This window comes from Phyllostomus discolor, chromosome 9, assembly GCF_004126475.2.
Source record: "Phyllostomus discolor isolate MPI-MPIP mPhyDis1 chromosome 9, mPhyDis1.pri.v3, whole genome shotgun sequence".
NCBI classification, from domain to species: Eukaryota; Metazoa; Chordata; class Mammalia; order Chiroptera; family Phyllostomidae; genus Phyllostomus; species Phyllostomus discolor.
The window spans coordinates 98,047,749-98,065,210 of record NC_040911.2 but is presented as its reverse complement, the minus strand read 5'-3'; the positions used below and the strand labels follow the sequence as shown (position 1 = coordinate 98,065,210).

The following is a 17,462-nucleotide window of genomic DNA, read 5'->3' as shown; positions in this document are numbered from 1 at the left end:
CACCTTTGGGTCACCCTGGTGACCCCTTTGACGCTGGACACGGCTTTTTATTCCCTAATCAAGGAATTCACTTGGGGAAGTCGCCTGGTGGGGGAACTTCACACTAAGGTGTGAATGGCTGCTCTAAGTAAGCCATATATAATAAGGAAGGGACATGAGGAGGCCAGGCCCTGACATTGTCCCATTCTGCCCTGACTGGCAGACCTGGCTGCTCTTACCCCCTCCCTGCCACTCCTCAGCCAGGTGTTCCGCCCCCCCCCCCCCCCCCCCCCCGCAGCTATCAGTCAGGCGGGCACCCCCCTGAGCCAGGAGCCCTGCTGCAGTGTCCGGCTGGGGAGGGGGGTGGAGCACTCAGTGGCAGCCCCTGGTTATCCAGCAGAGGAGGTTGGACAGAGAGCTCACAGTGGAGGTGCCCACACTGTCCTGTGCCTGAGGGGACACAGACTCTGGGGGCCGCAGAGAGCACGTCGGGAGAAATGGGCTCGTGCCCGCAGGGCAGAGTTCGGCCTCTGCGAGGGCCGAGGGCCTGCCTGCCACCAGCCCGCCCACCCAGTGCCGCTGGACATGGAGGAAAGGTTAGCGGACGCTGCTGTCATACCGAGGACAGGCTGGAGCCCTGCGGCGGCCGGACCAGGGCCTCGGAGAGAGTCTCTCCCCACGGCACCAGGCGGGAGGACGGCCCCCGCGGCCTCCTCCCGTGAGTGCCCGGTCAGCGGGGTGTCTGCGCCCGTCTGGAATCTTGTCGGGCCTGCCAGGGGCTGTTGAATATTTACTGAGTCCTCCCGGAGCTGGTGGAACACCCTCCCCCAAGGGCGCTCCCGGCACCGGCGGTTGTGACACGGCCGGGCCAGCCTGCAGCCTGATTTCAACATCCGGAGGAGGCTGCAGGCGCGTCGCCCTGCCTGTCTGGGCCAGCCCCCAGAGCGGCCGCCACACCTGCCCTGTCCACGCTCAGACGCTCAGACGGGAGCGCTGGGCTCAGAGCTTCCCCGGGAGCGGCAGCTTCCACAGCAGCGAGGTCTCCAGGTGGAGGGAAGGGGGGCCTGGCTGAGGGCACACACCTGTCGGCGACAGTGGGCCCCCGGGAGCAGGCAGGTGAGCGTGGCCCCCGCCTCACAGCTGCTCACCTACCCCACCAGCCGGCTGGCCTGCCTGCCCACCTGCCAGGACCCTCAACTTTCCTGCCCCTCTCTGCCGGCCCGAGATGGCAACTTTGTGGAGGGTCTGTTCCAAGAGGTGGGTGAGGCGGTCTCAGGGAGGGCGAGGGAGGAGGGTGAACAGCCTCTTCCTGGCTTTCGGAAACTGTCACTTGTGTAATGAATGAGTGAGGGCAGCACAGAGGTGAGCACTGGTGATGCGAGAGGCTTTGCGCCGGCTGACCGCGGGAGCCCCCCAGCTCGCCCTGCTTATACCCACCATCCTTCCTTTGCCTCTTTCCTCACTGCCACGCGCTCTCCGGTGCATGATTTTTAAAGACATGTCTCAACTTCGACACACACAGCGTTTGCCCTTTCCCCACCCGCCGAAGCCCTTGACATTTACGACCTCATGGGCGTGAATCTCACGGCAAAGCTGCCCGTGGCTCCCATTGCGTAGATGAGAGAACGGGGGCACAGAGAGGTTCGACGACTCGCCCAGGGTCACACAGCTGGTCAGCGGGGGAGCTGGAGAGACACCCTGCCACCTGGCCCTGGAGCCGACGCTGCGGCCACTTCCCACGGTCTCCCCCAGCTGGCCAGCCCCTCCCAGGGAGGGGTCTTGCCTGTCTCAGTCACAGCTGTACCCCCCTCATCCCCTGACATGGTGTCCGGGGCATAGTAGGTGCTTTTTCAAATATTTGTTGAATGAATGACGACCTCAAAACTCTGCGGGCAAGCACTCTTGTCATCCCCCTTTGACAGATGGGGAAACTGAGGCTCCAGTTACCTACCTGAGACCTCTGGGGCTGGGATTTGAACATGGGCAGCTGACCAGGAGCTTGTGCCCTACCTACCCAGTTGCCAGGCCGCCGAGGGGCCAGGATGTGATTCCAGACTCTTCCTTGCTGCAGCGGCCTCTGAGACCAGGGCAGCCCCTGAGACCAGGGCCTTGCTGCAGCAGCCTCTAATGTGGTGGCGCAGCCGTGGAGGGAAGCTGTGGGTTGTGGGGCCTGCCGGCAGGGGGGGCCGGGACGACTCCTCTCTGTCGCATCAGCGGCAGGTGCCTGAGTCTCTGCATGGAACATGCAGCATCTGGCTGGGCTGGAGGTGCAGCCAGGCCGCTTGCTGGGTCTCTGGGGACCCGGGCATGGCGGTGGCCCAGAGGCCCTTCTCTGAGGCCTGCCGAAGGAGCAGGAGCTGTGTCCCCTTGCCCCCTCCGCCCTCACCTGGCTCTCCAGACCACAGCCTCCCCCGCCTCCCCTGGGGGACTGTGAGCCCTCGAGGGTGGGGTTCTTCGCAGAGCCTGACCCTGGGAGAGCCATGCTCTGTGAGCGTTTGAATGAATGAACTAGTCCTCGTCCCTGATTTTAGATCTTAAAAACACAGCCGGCAGACTGCAGAGGCTCCCAGGGAGGCACGGGGCTGGGTTTCTAGCCATAGGACGCCCCTGGGTGAAGCAGAAATGGTGACTCCCCTGAGACCGTGCTGCTCAGAGTGCAGTCCCCAAACCAGCAGCACAGCCAGTGCCTGGCAACACATTCAAAGCAAACTCTCAGGCCCCACCTTAGACGGACGAATGGGAGACTCTGGTGGGGTGGGGTGGGGGTGGTCAGCAGCGTGGCTCTAAGTCCTCCAGGTGACTCGGAGGACCCTGGGGATCCTGCACCTGCTCCCGGCCGCCTGGTTAAGGCCCCAGCTGAGGCCCTGCACACGCGTGGTCTGGGTCCCGGCTCTGCCACAGGGTCACTGGCCAGACTGGGTCCCCATGCCTCTCCCTGGGCCAGGGGAGCGGAGTATATCGACTAACCCAGGTCTGGAGCATGGGTTTGCCTCAGAATGCCTGTGTGTGCAGGTGTGTGAGTGGTGAGCTGTTAGGCCACCTCCCTCTAAACCACAGGTACAAAGGTCGGGGCTGGAGAGGTTCCCAGAGGAAAACCGAGGCACTGTTTTCCTCAGGAGGTGGATGGATGCCAGGCAGGCAAAGCCAATTGGTGCCCACCCCCATGGGTACACCACAGGGCTATGACTTGGCCTCCCACGTGGCTTTGCCTGCATCGCCCCAGCACGCCAAACAGAGAGCACTGGCATTTGGGCTGCTCGACTGTGTTTCTCAGCGTGAGCCCATTTCTCACGTCGGGTTGTTGGTAGTAGCAGTGGTGGCATCCGTTCAGTCCTAAAACCCAAGTCTTCGTTCTACAGATGAGGAACCTTGGGCCCAGGGAGTCTTAGCAGCTTCCCCGAGACCGTGCAGCGCGGTGGTGACAGGGCGGGACTCAGCTCCAGCCGCTGTCCCCAGAATGCCTGCCCCCCGGAAACACTCTGTCTGCACCCCTGCTCTGACCACCCCCGCCTCTCCTCACAGAAAGTCCATCCAGAGGAACTCCGTGAGGCCCCGCACACCCGCGAAGCCCTCCAAGATGTACGGCACGCTGCGCAAGGGGTCCGTCTGCCCGGACTCCAAGGCGGAGCAAGTGAAGAAGGTCTTCGAAGCTCTGAAGCGAGGCCTCAAGTAAGGACGGGCCGCGCGGGGCCTTTCGAGAGTGGACTCCTTGGCTCCTCGCCTGCTTGCTCCTCCCAGCCGTCCCTGAGGGGCGTGGCCGGGTCTGGCCTGGAAGGGCCACAGAGGGAGCTCCTGGCCGTTCATTGAGAGGGGAAGCCACTGGCCCGGGATCCCGCCCAGGAGGCATCCCTCGCTCTCCTCCCACAATGCACCTGGTGCTGGTGCAGAGAGGGGGCTGGGGGTTGAGCCCAGAGTGGGGACAGCTATCTCCAAGGAGCTCACCTCCCGGGACAGCCCCTGGGGATTCCCGTAGGACCGCCTATGTGAGGCTTGTGTGGAGTCAACAGCGTCCCCTTTTCCCCAGGGTGGTGGGGGGGGGCAAACCTCTGAGTGAGCTGTGCTTTACAGACAGTGGTGCAAACGGGCACAGAGAGGGTAAGTCGCCTTCCTGGGGTGACCCAGCAAATCTATGACGGAACCTCCCCCCCGGCTCCCGAGTCCAAACCTCAGGTTTCTTGTCCGAGTCTCTTTGGCCGGAAACCACACGTGAGATGTCCCGGGTCACGGCATTCTCTGCGCTTCCCAGGATGCGTTTTCCAGGCGGCTGGCCGGGGCTCGGCCCCAGGCAGCCAGGCAGCAGGACAGCCGGCCCTTGACCATGAGGCAGGGCTGCTCCTGCGGGCCTCCCTGGGGCTGGGGGGAGGCACCGGTCTCCGGAGGCCGCTGCCTGGTTCAGGCCTGGGTCCAGCCTTTTCCCTGCCGGGTGACCCTGCGCTGGGTTACGTGCGGTCTTCGGGGGCCAGTGTGCCCACCTCTAAGACGGGGTCGAGGAGGGTGCAGCCTGTTTGTGGGTTGCGTGGGGATGACGGAGACTTTCCCCATGTTTCACGGCGCTGGGCACACGGCCCACAGGGCGTGGGATCTGGAGGCCCAGCGGAGGGGGCCAGGCTTCCGGGTGGGTGGGAGGGTCTGCCCTCTGCTCTCTGCCTTCTGCCCGCTGAGAACCACGGCTGCTGTCCACGCGGAGGCTGTGGCTGCCGGCACTCCAGGACGCTGGTCATCGGCCCGTCTCCTTTCCTCTTCTTGCTCCTTTTCCCACTCCTCCTCCTCGCTGTCCTCACAGGGAGTACCTGTACCTCCAGCAGGCCGAGCTGGATTACCTGTCAGGGCGCCACAAGGACACCCACAGGAATTCCAGGCTGGTGAGACCCCTCCCTACCCCTTCCCCCTGGGGCAGCCTTGGCCAGGGTTCAAAGACGGACCCTCCCCCACCCCCTTGCCTGCATCATGGGGGCGAATCTCTGGGACTCAGAGACCTAAGGAATGGACTGGCTTTCTATTGGGGTGAATTTAACCTCGGGGGCTGGTGGGAAGCTCCCCAGCGCCCCCAACGTGGTGCAGAGTTCACCCACCTGACCACCCACCTCCACTCTCTCTTTGGTCCTAGGGACCACTGTGAGGCGGGTGGGTGGGCGGAGGTGCCTGTTTTGGGGGGCCCCCAGTTTACAGGCCACGGCTAAAGACTTGGGGATTTTCCTCGTTCCTTACTTCTTACATGGTGTTTAATCCCATAATCCCACGTGTACAGCTTTGCATAAATCCGCACGTGAGCAAACACAGAATTTGGGGGCGGAGTCCAATCCATTGTTCCTTTCTGTTCCACACCCTCCTGCATCGTGTCTTCGCCGCTCTGTTTAACGCTAACACTTACCTTTCCACGTTTCTCTCTCGGCCACGTGATCACACAAACACTCGCACCAGGTGTGGAGAGGGCTCTGGGCTGTGGCCGTGCTGTGGAATCGAACCCAGAGCCTGCACGCTCTTCCACATCTTGCCTCCCCCCCCCCCCCCCAGCGGGTCTCCAGCCTTGGGGAACCCCTCCGCGCTCAGGGACGGTGACGCCAGCCCGCGGGGGCGAACCAGGGCCTCTTTGGGAAATACTGCCCTTTGTCCACACAGGCCGCACCCGTCACATACTGTCTGTGGCCGATTTCATGCCTCCGTGGCGGAGGCCACCTGGCCTGCAAAACCTGAAATACCTACTGTCTTGCGCTTTATACAAAGACTTGCTTACCCTGAAAATACATGTTTTTCTCTGGCGACACCCCCCTCCACCCCAGCCAGATCAGCCTGGCTTTGCCTGACCCCTTGGGTGGTGCGGCGGCCTCTCCCCACCCACCTCACTTCCGGTCACAGCTGAAGTCACCCCTCGCACAGTCAGATCGCAGTGGTCCCCGTTTTGTTGGGTGCTCGCTTACTTCGTCTTTTTACTCTTCATGGCACCCTCGGGGGAAGGTGCTGTGGCGCTCCCATTTCACGGGAGGAAACAGAGGCTCAGAGAGGTTGAGTAACTTCCTGGGGACACACAGCGGGGAAGGGGAGGCCGGCCTCGAGCTGCCTCACCCAAAGCGCCTGTGTCTGACCTCTCTTCTTCCTCTGCCTGGACCCCAGGCCTCAGAGGATGGAGTGGCTGCTGGTGTTTTGTCCTCTGGGCTCAGGTGCCCCTGGGAGGTAGCCTCATAGATCTTGGGGGAGCACCCAGAGCCCTGACACCTCCCCCCTCCCCTCTTCCCTCCCGCACAGGCCTTCTATTACGACCTGGACAAGGTGAGTGAAACGCCCTTTCTCTGTACCTGGTGAGCAAGGTGGGCCGTGGCCGGGCCTGGCTGGATGAGAATAATGTCTCTGTTCCCCCCACGCCATCCTCTGGCCGTCCTGTGGGAGAAGTACCTGGGGTCCCCCCCTCCCCCAGTTTACACATGGGGAAACTGAGGGCCAGCGATGAGCCTTCCTCAAGGGTGGTGCAGGGCCGGCCTGGTCCTGAGTCCAGCTCTCTGTGTCGGGCCCGAAGGAGGGTGGCAAGAGGCGGCGGGTGGTCCGACTGCGTTTAAAACAGCTTCTCTTTTTCTGGGAGAAGCAAACGCGCTCCGTGGAAAGGCACATCCGGAAGATGGAGTTTCACATCAGCAAGGTCAGCCTGGTTCCTGCGTGTCTCCTGGTGGGGTCGGGGCAGCCTCTGTCCTTGCTGGGCCTTGGCTGGGCAGCAGGAGCCAGCAGGCCCCCCCTGAGCGGGAGGAGGGCTCCCCGGGTGCTGAGTGGCTGGAGGAAGTCAAGGGAGCAGGAACTGCAGGGGCTGAGCCCAGAGAGACCTCACGCTCCGTCTTAGAGGGTTGAGACCAAGCATCCCATCCTAGAGATGTGAGAGTGGGAGCCCAGAGAGGGACAAGGATTGCCTGAGGTCACACAGCACGACCTTTAAGGTCCGAAGTCTGCGAATCCTTCTGTGATCCTGCTTTACTCAGCCAGCGGCCCAGTGGGCGGGCGGGACATCCTGAACCCACCCGCCCCGTTTACTGTTGACGAATCGGGCAGGGAGAGGGGACGGGGCTGCCCAGGGGTGGCGTGTCCAGTTCACTAGCTTTCACTGTGCACTGACTGCGTGCCAGCTGCTGGGGACACAAGTGGGTGAGGCAGACGAGGTTCCTACCCCCACGGGCTCACATCCTATGCGCCGCCAGCGGGGTGGGGGGGGGAGTGCAGGGTGCGACCACCAATAGGGGCTGGGTGGGGACGTGAGCACAGGTCGGCCTCTCCCAGAGAGTGAGTGATGGTGGGCGGGTCTGGGCCCGGGCCCTGCTTTCGGCGTGGGCAGCTCCCACCGTCCCGTGCCCCCGGCAGGTGGACGAACTCTACGAGAGCTACTGCATCCAGTGCCGCCTGCGAGACGGCGCCTCCAACATGCAGCGCGCCTTCTCCAGGTGCCCCCCCAGCCGCGCCTCCCGCGAGAGCCTGCAGGAGCTGGGCCGCAGCCTGCAGGAGTGCTCAGAGGTGGGCTGCCCGCCGTGGGGGCTCCGGGAGCGGGGCAGACCCGGCCTCGGGGGCTCCGAGGAAGCTCTGCCCATGCGCCTCCGTGTGGCGGGGCCAGAGGCTCAGCCTGGCGCGGCGCTGAGCCCTTCTGTGTGGGGCTTTGCAGGACATGTGGCTCCTGGAGGGGGCGCTGGAGGCCCACTTGGGCGAGTTCCACGTCAGGATGAAAGGTAACAGGGCTGAAGGGGGTGGACGGTGGCCGATGGGCGGACTGTCGGGCCTTCTGGAGGGCCCTGGAACTTCCGCGGAGGGCGGGGCATGGGCCAGAACTCGGGGGTCCTGGCCCCGCCCTGGGTTTCCACCCTGGGACACGTGACCTTGGGCAGGCCCCACCTTCCCTCCCGAGCTGGACAGGAGGGTCCAGGCCTGTCCACTGTGCATCGCCATGGCTTATCTCTAAGTGTGGTTCCCAGACTCGGGTGGGGGTGGGGGTTCCCCAGTGAGGCCCCGACCACGTGGGGCTGGGGCAGAGGAAGACGGAGAAGGACCGGCCCACCTCTGTGTTCCAGGCTTGGTGGGCTATGCGCGCCTCTGTCCAGGAGACCAGTACGAGGTACGGCCAGCCTCCGGGATCAGGGGACCCGCCAGGCCTCCGGGGATCCCCAGGTCCCAGCTGGCAGGAAGGGCCCCCATGAGGGTGGCGAGGGGGGGCATCCACCTGGGGCAGCTGATGCATCCCTTCCTGGGCCTTGCCCTCAGGTGGTCCTGCGCCTGGGCCGCCAGCGCTGGAGGCTGAAGGGGCGGATTGAGTCGGACGACAGCCAGACCTGGGATGAGGAGGAGAAGGCCTTCATCCCCGCGCTGCACGAGAACTTTGAGATCAAGGTGGGCGGGGCTTAGTGGTGGGGCCGGGGCCTCGGGAGGCTCGGCTAGAAAACACCTGCAACTCCCCGCCCCCCAGGTGACCGAGCTGCGCGGCCTGAGCTCACTGGCTGTGGGCACGGTGACCTGCGACATCACCGACTTCTTCACGACCCGGCCGCAGGTCATCGTGGTGGACATCACAGAGCTGGGCACCATCAAGCTGCAGCTGGAGGTGCTGTGGAAGTGAGTCGGGGTCGGCCCCAAATTCCCACCCGGAGGGGTGCCCGCCCAGAGTGACAACGTGATGAGTCTCGCTGGCTCCCCCTGGTGTCTACACCACACCCTAGCACCCACTCGGCAGCGTCTCCGCCCTCACCTCCCAGGAGGCAGGGCCTGCAGTCGCTGGGCCGCAGGCCCCGGGGGTGGGGCTGGGCTCCAGACGCCTCTAGCCAGGCCAGTGTGCACCTGAGGGCCAGCACGTTTCTGTGAGGCGGCGTGGGGGAGGCCCCCAGACCTACCCGCTCCGAGGGCAGGGTCGGCGAGGCCCTGGTCCCCCAGCCTTACCTGTGGCTGGGACTGACATAGGGGTCCTTCTAGGATGGTGCCCTTTACAGACGAGCCATCTGAGCCGCGTGGTGATGCGGTTTACCCCGGGCAGGCAGCAAGCACTGTGTGTCTGTCTCCCGCCCATCTGCTGAGCTTCTCGAGGGACCTCTGCAGGGGGCATCTCTCACGCGTGGGGGGCCCATCACTGCCCCTCGCCCTCTGGCTAAGGGCCCTCAGTGTGGTGGGTGTCTGAGAGACGGTCCCAAGAAGGCTGAGAATGTGGACCTAGAGTCTCGGAGCTTTGCCTGCGACCCCGGGCGAGGCCCCACCCCTCCCAGGCCTCCACCGCCTCTCCAGTACACCCCCCCCCCCCCCCCCCCGTCCTAGGCACGTCTGAAGGCCTCCCCAGGCCTCAGTGACACCCCGGCCCTCTGTTCTCGCCTCCAGTCCGCTTGATACTGAGAGCTTCTTGGTGTCCCCCAGCCCCACGGTCAAGTTCTCTGTGGGCAGCAGGAAGGGCTCCTTGTACAACTGGACGCCCCCGAGCACCCCCAGCTTCCGGGAGCGGTACTACCTGGTGAGCGGGCCTTGCTGGGGCACAGGTGCTGTGGACTCACGCTGGCGCTGGTGGGGGGCGGCTCCCCGGGGCCGGCATGTGGGGCACGGCTGGGCAGCCTGGCGCCTCTCCATGAAGCAAGCTTTGGGTTCCGCCTCCTTTGTTTGGGGTTATCCTGGGTGTTTTTCTGTACTTTTTCTTCCTCGATGCTGGCTCTATTCTGGGGGTGCTGCTAGGCTTGGCTGGTTCTCCTGGATGCCTAGAGTAAGGTCTGCTGGGTGGTTCTGTCCCCGCCAGCCAGGGACTTGGCCTCTAGTATTTTTGTTTTCAACTTGAATGGAATATGTTTCCAGGAGGTAATACCTTGACATAGTACACAGCAGGACGCCTTTTTCCTGTGGCCTCCGGGGATCTGGTCCCTTCCCTAGCCTGTTGTCAACCTCTTCCCTGTCCTTCCAGACACACTCGGTGCCACCTGGGAGCAAATGCATTGCTTTCTCCATCTTTTCATCTAAAGCAGCCCTTTTACCCTAGTGATAGGTGAAAGGCGTGGGAGGCCTAGAGGGGTGACGGGTAAATGGGGAAGCACAGAGGCCCCCAAAAGAGGGTGTGTGAACACCAGATGCTCAATGCAATGATGAGCTGCTGTTGTTTGTGTTCAGTGGGCATGTGTTGTGTTCCGAAGGGCAGGTCCTTCCTCCATTCATGTCACTCACTCAAAACTATGCGCCAGGCTCTCCTCCGGCCGGGTGGGGACCTCACCCTCGGGGAGGAAATAAAAGGGAACATTTCAGGGGAGAGAGCACAGCCCTCGCCAAGGCCCTGAGGCGGGAAGGTGGGAGTGAACCTGGAGGGTCTGAGAAGTGGCAAGGAGGCCACTGGGGCTAATGAGTCAGAGCAGAGAGGGTACAGGGCACTGTCGGCCCCTCCAGGTCAGCCGGGTGGGCCTCGGGCATCCAGAGGATGGGAGTATGCAGAGGGGGTGTCTGTGGTGGGCGGAGCCTCGCTGTGGTCCCTGGGGCGGCCAGTGAGGCTGGTCTTGTGTCCCCCCCTCCCCCAGTCTGTCCTGCAGCAGCCAGCGCAGCAGGCCTTGCTGCTGGGCAGTCCAAGGGCCACCTCCATCCTCAGCTACCTGTCCGACAGTGACCTTCGGGGCCCTAGCCTGTGCAGCCGGAGCCAGGAGCTGCCTGAGATGGACTCCTTCAGCTCCGAGGACCCCCGAGACACTGAGACCAGCACATCAGCGTCCACCTCGGATGTGGGGTTCCTGCCCCTGGCCATTGGCCCCAGTGCCTCCATTGAAGAGGCCCAGGAGGACCCCCCACCCCTGGGCCTCCTGCCAGACATGGCCCACCTGGCAGGAGGCTCGTTCGTGGAGCGGCCCGGCTGGCGGAATCTGGGAGTCGAGAGCCCTAACCTGCCACGGGGCTCCCCGCTCCACAGCCACGCGATGCCGCGCAGCCAGAGAGACCATGATGAAGGAGAAACGGGGGACGGAGCGGAAGGGCCGAGGTTGAGCCTCGAGAGGCCCCTGCAGGAGGTGCTGGACTTACTGAGGTGCACGGGCCCCTCCCAGCCCCGGCTCCGGGAGCTGGAGTACCAGGTCCTCAGCTTCAGGGACCGGCTGAAGGTATGCGCATGCTCTGTCTGCCGAGGGTGTGCTGACCGGGAGTGGGCCCCAGGGGCAGCCAGCCCAGGCTCACCGCCTGGGTGGGCAGTGTCTCCTCTCCCGGTAGTGAGGATAGGGGGAGCCCTCCTTGGGGCTCGGAGTGGATAACTGGCTCCCCGTCGGGCCAGAGCTCAGCCCCACCCCCCATCCCGCCTGAGCCGGTGAGGCTGCTGCCAGGCATTAAAATCCCACCCTCGGAGCATTCTCACGGTCACAGCTGGCGCCACGGAAGGCGCCCCTCACGGAAACTTCCGGACAGGGATGCCAGGGGCCCTTCTCAGGTGGCTCTCAGAGGTGCTGGCCCAGGGCAGGTTACTTTTGGGGTTTGCATAAATTTAAATGCACATAAAATAAAATGTATCGCACCAGCACCACTTATACACCAATTAATGTACAAAGCCATGTGTTTTGTGTAGGATACACGCTGGCCCTGCAGTAACAGCTCCCCGCAAAAACTCATTTCGTTTTATCCCTTCCCCCCCGCCCCCAGGTTACAATCAGCACAGGTGAAAAAAGGTGGGTTTTCATTCTCTGTCCAGGAACTTTAAAAAAGGTTCACTATTTACCACCGCTGTGGTCTTTGAAAAGGATCTGCCTGAAGATTTCTAGAAAAAAAACAATATAAGGAGTTACTTTTCTTTTCTATTTCTTAACAGCGTTTTTATGTAGAACAATTTGTCAGGGTGCACACGGCCCATCACCTGTAATTTGAAAAATTATGCCCACTTTACACACAGGTCTTAAAATAATACCGCAATCAGGCAATAATTTTAACCATCTTCGAGGAGGAACTTCTCTTTTCTTGGCAAACCGAGTTAGAAGAATAAAAATGATTACAGGCTATGGTTTTTAGCTTGACTTTTTAAAGAGAATTTATGCCCACAGGTATGTGTGCACAAATGTGTGTATTTAAATATATACTCATTATTCATAGGTTCTTTTTTTTTTCCTGGTGAATCCACTGACTCACTAAAATTTACCTCTGACCCCCAAATCCACACTCGTGTGACACCGTCAGGTGCGGAGTGACCAACAACGTGGGTCACCTGGCATGCCCCTGGGACACGGTGACACTCGGCATCTGGTTTCACCTCTCATACTGCATCACTGTATTTTGTTGTCTACTTACTGCTGGGTTTTCACATCTGTGTTTGTGTGTGTGCGTGTGTGTGCTCGCGTGTGTGTGTTTAAAACGATCGTGCTGTTGTAAATGGCCCCAGCATGGGCTGAAGCGCTGGCTAGTGTCGGAAGAGCGCCTCGTGGAGAGAATACGGGGCTTGGGCGTGGGGTGCGGGCTGCTGGCTGGCCTTCATTGGGAGGCAATAGACCACACGTAGGAAGGAAGGCGTCTGGAAACAGACACACACATGAAACCCGGGCGCCCGCTGGCCGTTGGTGGGAATGTTGGGACCGGAGGCCCGCGGCTTCTGCATTTCCCAGAGGAGCCGTCCGTGGTGGTTCCAGACTCCGAAACCCGGTGATGAACTCACGGCGGCTTTGCAGCCAGGTGCGGGTGACGAGCGTCGCCTGGGTGTGCACACACAGAGGTAGAGATGTGCAGTCCCCTCCCCCCCACCCCCGCGTTAGGAAAGGACATCCCTGGGGCCAGCCATGTTATTCTCTTGCTGCCCACAGTTTTGTGTTCGGACTCCACTTCCCGGAGCCCAGCTGTGCTCACAGGGCGGCAGCCGCTGAGGCTCTGCCTCGTGCGGGACGAGGCCGGGCTGGCGGGCCGGGAGCCCGGAACCAGCTCTGGAGCCCGCCACGAGGGGGCGAGACTGACATCTCCAGCGGTGGCTTTCTGGATGTCGGAGGACCTGAGCGGAGGTGGCGCAGTGGCTCCAGCGCTCTGTCCCCTCCCAGTCCGGGGCGGCCTCCCGTCTCCGCTCCTTCCGCGTCTCCCCCCCGGAGAGCACACACCCGGGGTCCGCGGGCTAACGCGGCACCTCTGAACCCCCTGAAGAGGTGTCTGGCTTGACTCGCACCACGTTTTTAAAATAACTTGAAATTAGTAGTATTTAAAAACAGGGCGGCTTCCCACAAAAGCCCAGGTTTCCAGTTGTTCTTGGAAACACAACACTCTGGCGACACCGGCCCCCTGCTCCCGAGTGGCGGGGGGGGCTGCAGCAGCGGCGTCGGACCTCCTGGGGGAGGGCCCCGCAACCCCTCACTCGCTCCTGCCACGTGCCCTGCCCCCCGGGGTGTCTGCGATGAGCCATGTCTCTCGGGATCTGTCTCCCTGGAGCATGCGCACCACGCCCTGTCGCTCGCCTCTCAGGGAAGGGGGGCGGTCCTTGAGGAGTGCCTCACCCCGTGCCCATCACCCACGTGCGGGACGCCGTTCGGGTTGGGGTGCCAGACAGGGTGGGCGGGTCCGGCTGCCTTCAGATCTCGCCCCGCCCACAGCCCCGCGGAGGCCGCCGGGAGCACAGCTCGGCCGAGAGCCTGATGGAGTGCATCCTGGAGAGCTTCGCCTTCCTCAACGCCGACTTCGCCCCCCGTGAGCTGTCCCTCTTTGGGGGCCCCCAGGGTCCCCGGTGAGTGCACCCGCCAGCACTGACCAGGTGACCAGCCTGAGCTCCGTGCTCCCCGGCAGCCTCCTGGCCCGTGTCCCCCACTGCCCGATTGGTGTTTCCTTTCGTTGTTTATTGTGCCTCCCCTCCCCCCACCACCCCAACTCTGCGTGGCACGGAGCAGGTCCCCGGGGCCCAGAGTGAGCGAGGACAGCTCAGCCTGGCCCTGGGCTTTCTACTCCGAGAGACAGGCTTTTTAAAAAAATCTTAAAAAATAAGGATGGAAGACACAGCAGGGCCTCTGACCTTGACGCAGCAGTGACTGAGCTCCCGACCCCTCTGCGTAGCTGTCCACCTCGACTACCACATCACCTTGGCCTCCCTGATCAGAGAGAGCGCTCCAGGGAGGAGGGGACCCTCTGCTCTAACCAGAATGGTCACCTAGTTCTTCTCCCTTCAACTCAGAAAGGACAGGACCCTGCCCCCACCGCCGTCACTCAAAGAGTCGTCCAGGGAGCTCACAGCCGGCACCCCCGAGCTGGACACGCTGCTCACGGTCCACCTCCAAGTCTGCAAGGCCCTGCTGCAGGTGGCTGAGGGACCTGGGGGAGACGGGGTGAGGGGGGAGAGGGGGCGGCTGGCCGTGGGGCCCGGGCAGGGTGGAAATTCTCCCTGCAGAGGGTTGGCCTTGAAGGTGGCAGGGAGCCTGGTGCAGAGGCAAGAGACCCGCACCTTGGGAGCCGGTGGGATTGAGGAGGTTCGCCCATGGGAGGTCCAGGCCAAGTACAGAGTCGTGGGGCTCTTATGCGGCCCCAGTCCCGAATCAAAGGCAGTGGCTGTGACTCCTTCAGCTGTCGAAGCCAGAGCTCCAGTCCAAACTGGCTCAGCCTAAAGGGAGAGCGTGCTGGCGCTCAGCACCGACGAGCCCAGAGGTGGGCTTCAGGCCCAGCTGGATCCGTGGTTTCAAATGTCGCCACGGCCGGGCCTCTCCCCGTCTCCGCTCTGCTTGCTGGTGCGTGTTGGCTTCACTCTCAGGCAGGCCAGTCCCTTCTGGCGGCAGAGGCAGCCCCTGGCGGCTCCAGCCTGTAGCCTATGGTCCCAGCCCCTTTGGCGAAGACCCCCAGATGGCAGGCTGGGAGCAAGCCCTGGGGCAGAGAGGGTGGGCTTGGGGCAGGTGGGGGCCCCGCCAAGACGATGGGCCTCATCAGCGGGCCTGTCCGCGCTGACCTGGAGCACCGTGGGCCCTCCCCCAGAAACTGGCCTCTCCCGGGCTGCCGGGGATGGTCCAGGAGTGCCTCCTGGAGGAAGCCGCGCAGCAGAAGCAGGTTCTGGAGACCCTCTCCGCGCTCGACTTCGAGAAGGCCAGCAAGGCGACATCCGTCGAGGAGGGTGAGTCACCGCCCGCCCCCAGGGGCTGCTCACGTGAGTGGCACGAAGTGACAGGCCGCGTCTCCCTGATGTCCAAAGTTCTTCAGCCGGACGGACAGGGCTCAGGGACGTGCTGTGGGGGCGGGGAGGGAGGCCGCACAGCCTTGGGGTGAGCCGCACACGCTCTGCGGTCAGCTGTGGGGCCCCGGGCCAGTGAGTCACCCCCTGAGCCTCCGCTTCGGGGGCCTCGAGACACACTCTGGGCCCCCAGCACGCGCTCAGACAAACCGTAGCTGGGACCCCAGTTCTGCCTCTGCCCCCCTGGGGCCTCCCCTTGCCCGTAAGGAGAAGCTGGTGACAGCAGCCGCCCCAGGTTATGGACTGTGGGTGGTGACCGGGGAAGGTGCTTAGAGCTGAAGCCAGTCCTCTGTGTCACACTGGCGAGTGGGAAGAGGACGCTGCGTGTGGCCTCTCCATGCCCCGGCCTCAGGCCCCAGTGGGGGGGATCTGCGGGCCCCTGGTGCCCGCTCCGCCCGCCGCAGCGAGGTGTCCGGGCCTCGGTTCTCAGTCGTCCCGCAGGCCACACGCAGGAAGGGGTGCCTGAAGCTGTGGAGGGCGTGCACCGCGCCCGGCGGCGTCCTGGCCTGCCCCGCCGCCTCGCTCCTGAGCCAGCTCAAGAAGACGTTCCTGCACCGCGTCAGGGGGAAGTACCCGGGTCAGCTGGAAATAGGTAGCTCCCCCCACCTGCACAGGGGACCCTGCCCTGCGTCCCCGCGCCCTCCTCTTGGCCCAGCGGCCCCTCTGAGAGTCTGCAGGCCACCTCCTTTTACTGGGGGGATGGCGGAGGAGTGTGTGAAACCCCAAACATTAGTGGGGGTGCTTGTTTCTGGGGACAGATTCCGTGGCTCCCACCAGAACCCGAAAGGGGTTAAGAAGGAACCTCACATCTGCATCATAAAGGTGTCCGACAGCCCCTCAGAGTGCAGGGCATTTCCTGCTAACGGCCGAAGGGCAACAGTCTTGCTCCGGGCAGTGGCTCTGGAGCATAAGCAGCTCCACGCACCTCCGGGGCTGCTCAGCCACCCGCATATCCCCTGACCCCGACTCTGGCCCTGCAGATGCTCGCTCCCCCAAGGCTGCCGGAGCCAGGAGCACGCCCCTTCTCTCGGGGACGGGAGGTGTGGAGAGACACCCACCCATGTGCCCTTAGAGAGCCTTTAGACTGGCCACACCGGCTAAGGGGCTAAGGAGTGCCCCGGGCGAGTCTCCGTTCCGCCTCACGGTCCAACCCTGCGCCTTCTCACCAGTGTGCCGCAGGCTCCTGGAGCAGGTGCTCAGCTGCGGCGGGCTGCTCCCGGGAGCCGGCCTCCCCGAGGAACAGACCGTCACCTGGTTCCAGTTCCACGGCTACCTGCAGAGGCAGAGCGTCTCGGACCTGGAGAAGCACTTCGCCCAGCTCACCAAGGAAGGTACGGCCGGTGGCCTCAGAGCCACGTCCACGGAGCGCGCCGTCCCGGCTCTCGGAAGCCAGTCAGTCACTCAGGACCGCAGCATCCTTCCCCTCCAGCTGCTCTTCTGAGAACCCCGACTTAATCAGACTGCCCCTCCGGCCGTGTGTGTGATGGGGTTAGCCCTGGGGGAGGAAGGCTGCCGCACAGAGCGAGGTCGGAGTTGCAGACGATGGGGGCACTCTGCCGGCCAGCGTCCTTGGAGTCTGGGCTGGGGTTGTATTAACTCCGCGGCGAACTTGATCCCTCGCTGGAAAGCCTTCCTAGGGAGTCCAGAAGGCCCCTCTGAAGCCAGTCCAGACTGGCCTTGGCAACCACGTGCACTTGCTCTGGGATCTGCTTCTCCATGGCTAATGGCAGGGGCCAAACTAACCACCACGGGGACCCTGGGCCCACTTCCTGCGTCTCTTCCAGTGATGCTGGCGGAGGAGCTGCAGTGCACGGGGCAGGCCAAGACGGTCAGGAAGCTGCAGGGGAAGCGGCTGGGCCAGCTGCAGCCCCTGCCCCAGACACTGAGGGCCTGGGCGCTGCTCCAGCTGGACGGGACTCCGCGGGCGTGCAGGGCAGCCAGCGCCGCCCTGGCCAGCGCGGCCAAGAACAAGAGCTTTCGGGAGAAGGTACGGCATGAGGCAGGGGTGGCCACCTCCTGGCCGCAGGTGTGGGGGAGCGGAGGGAGGGAGGGAGGCTTTCTCTCTGGGAAAGATACGAAGGTGGGAGTAACTGGGGTTGTACTCGCTGTGAGGTGTTTGGATTTAGGGGTGCTCCGAACACGAACACAGCTCTCCTTATGCCGTCACTGTTGGCGGACCTGGCCTCGGGGAGGGACCTGGGTGCGGCTCCGGGCCACCAGCTGAGGAGCCCACAGAACCGCACGCCACCACACTCGCCGCGCTCACCTCGGGGATCCCATTGCGATGTTATCTATCGGGCCTCTGAGATGTCACTTGTGTGCACACGTTTCTTTCTTAGAATTCCATCCTCATCTACTTGCA

General features: G+C 63.3%; 1 protein-coding gene across 1 annotated transcript in view; it reads left to right on the top strand.

The window, feature by feature from the left end:
• RIPOR3 (RIPOR family member 3) overlaps positions 1–17,462 on the top strand; it is a 60,972-nt gene that overhangs the window by 40,303 nt on the left and 3,207 nt on the right. The window contains exons 3-19 of the mRNA XM_028524567.2: positions 3,502–3,648; positions 4,763–4,841; positions 6,223–6,246; positions 6,557–6,610; positions 7,318–7,467; positions 7,613–7,676; positions 8,016–8,059; positions 8,206–8,331; positions 8,408–8,553; positions 9,304–9,433; positions 10,473–11,042; positions 13,488–13,618; positions 14,060–14,183; positions 14,848–14,983; positions 15,531–15,692; positions 16,270–16,431; positions 16,885–17,087. Coding sequence (XP_028380368.2) covers positions 3,502–3,648; positions 4,763–4,841; positions 6,223–6,246; positions 6,557–6,610; positions 7,318–7,467; positions 7,613–7,676; positions 8,016–8,059; positions 8,206–8,331; positions 8,408–8,553; positions 9,304–9,433; positions 10,473–11,042; positions 13,488–13,618; positions 14,060–14,183; positions 14,848–14,983; positions 15,531–15,692; positions 16,270–16,431; positions 16,885–17,087 — 2,452 coding nt within the window. The remainder of the gene's footprint in view (positions 1–3,501; positions 3,649–4,762; positions 4,842–6,222; positions 6,247–6,556; positions 6,611–7,317; positions 7,468–7,612; positions 7,677–8,015; positions 8,060–8,205; positions 8,332–8,407; positions 8,554–9,303; positions 9,434–10,472; positions 11,043–13,487; positions 13,619–14,059; positions 14,184–14,847; positions 14,984–15,530; positions 15,693–16,269; positions 16,432–16,884; positions 17,088–17,462) is intronic.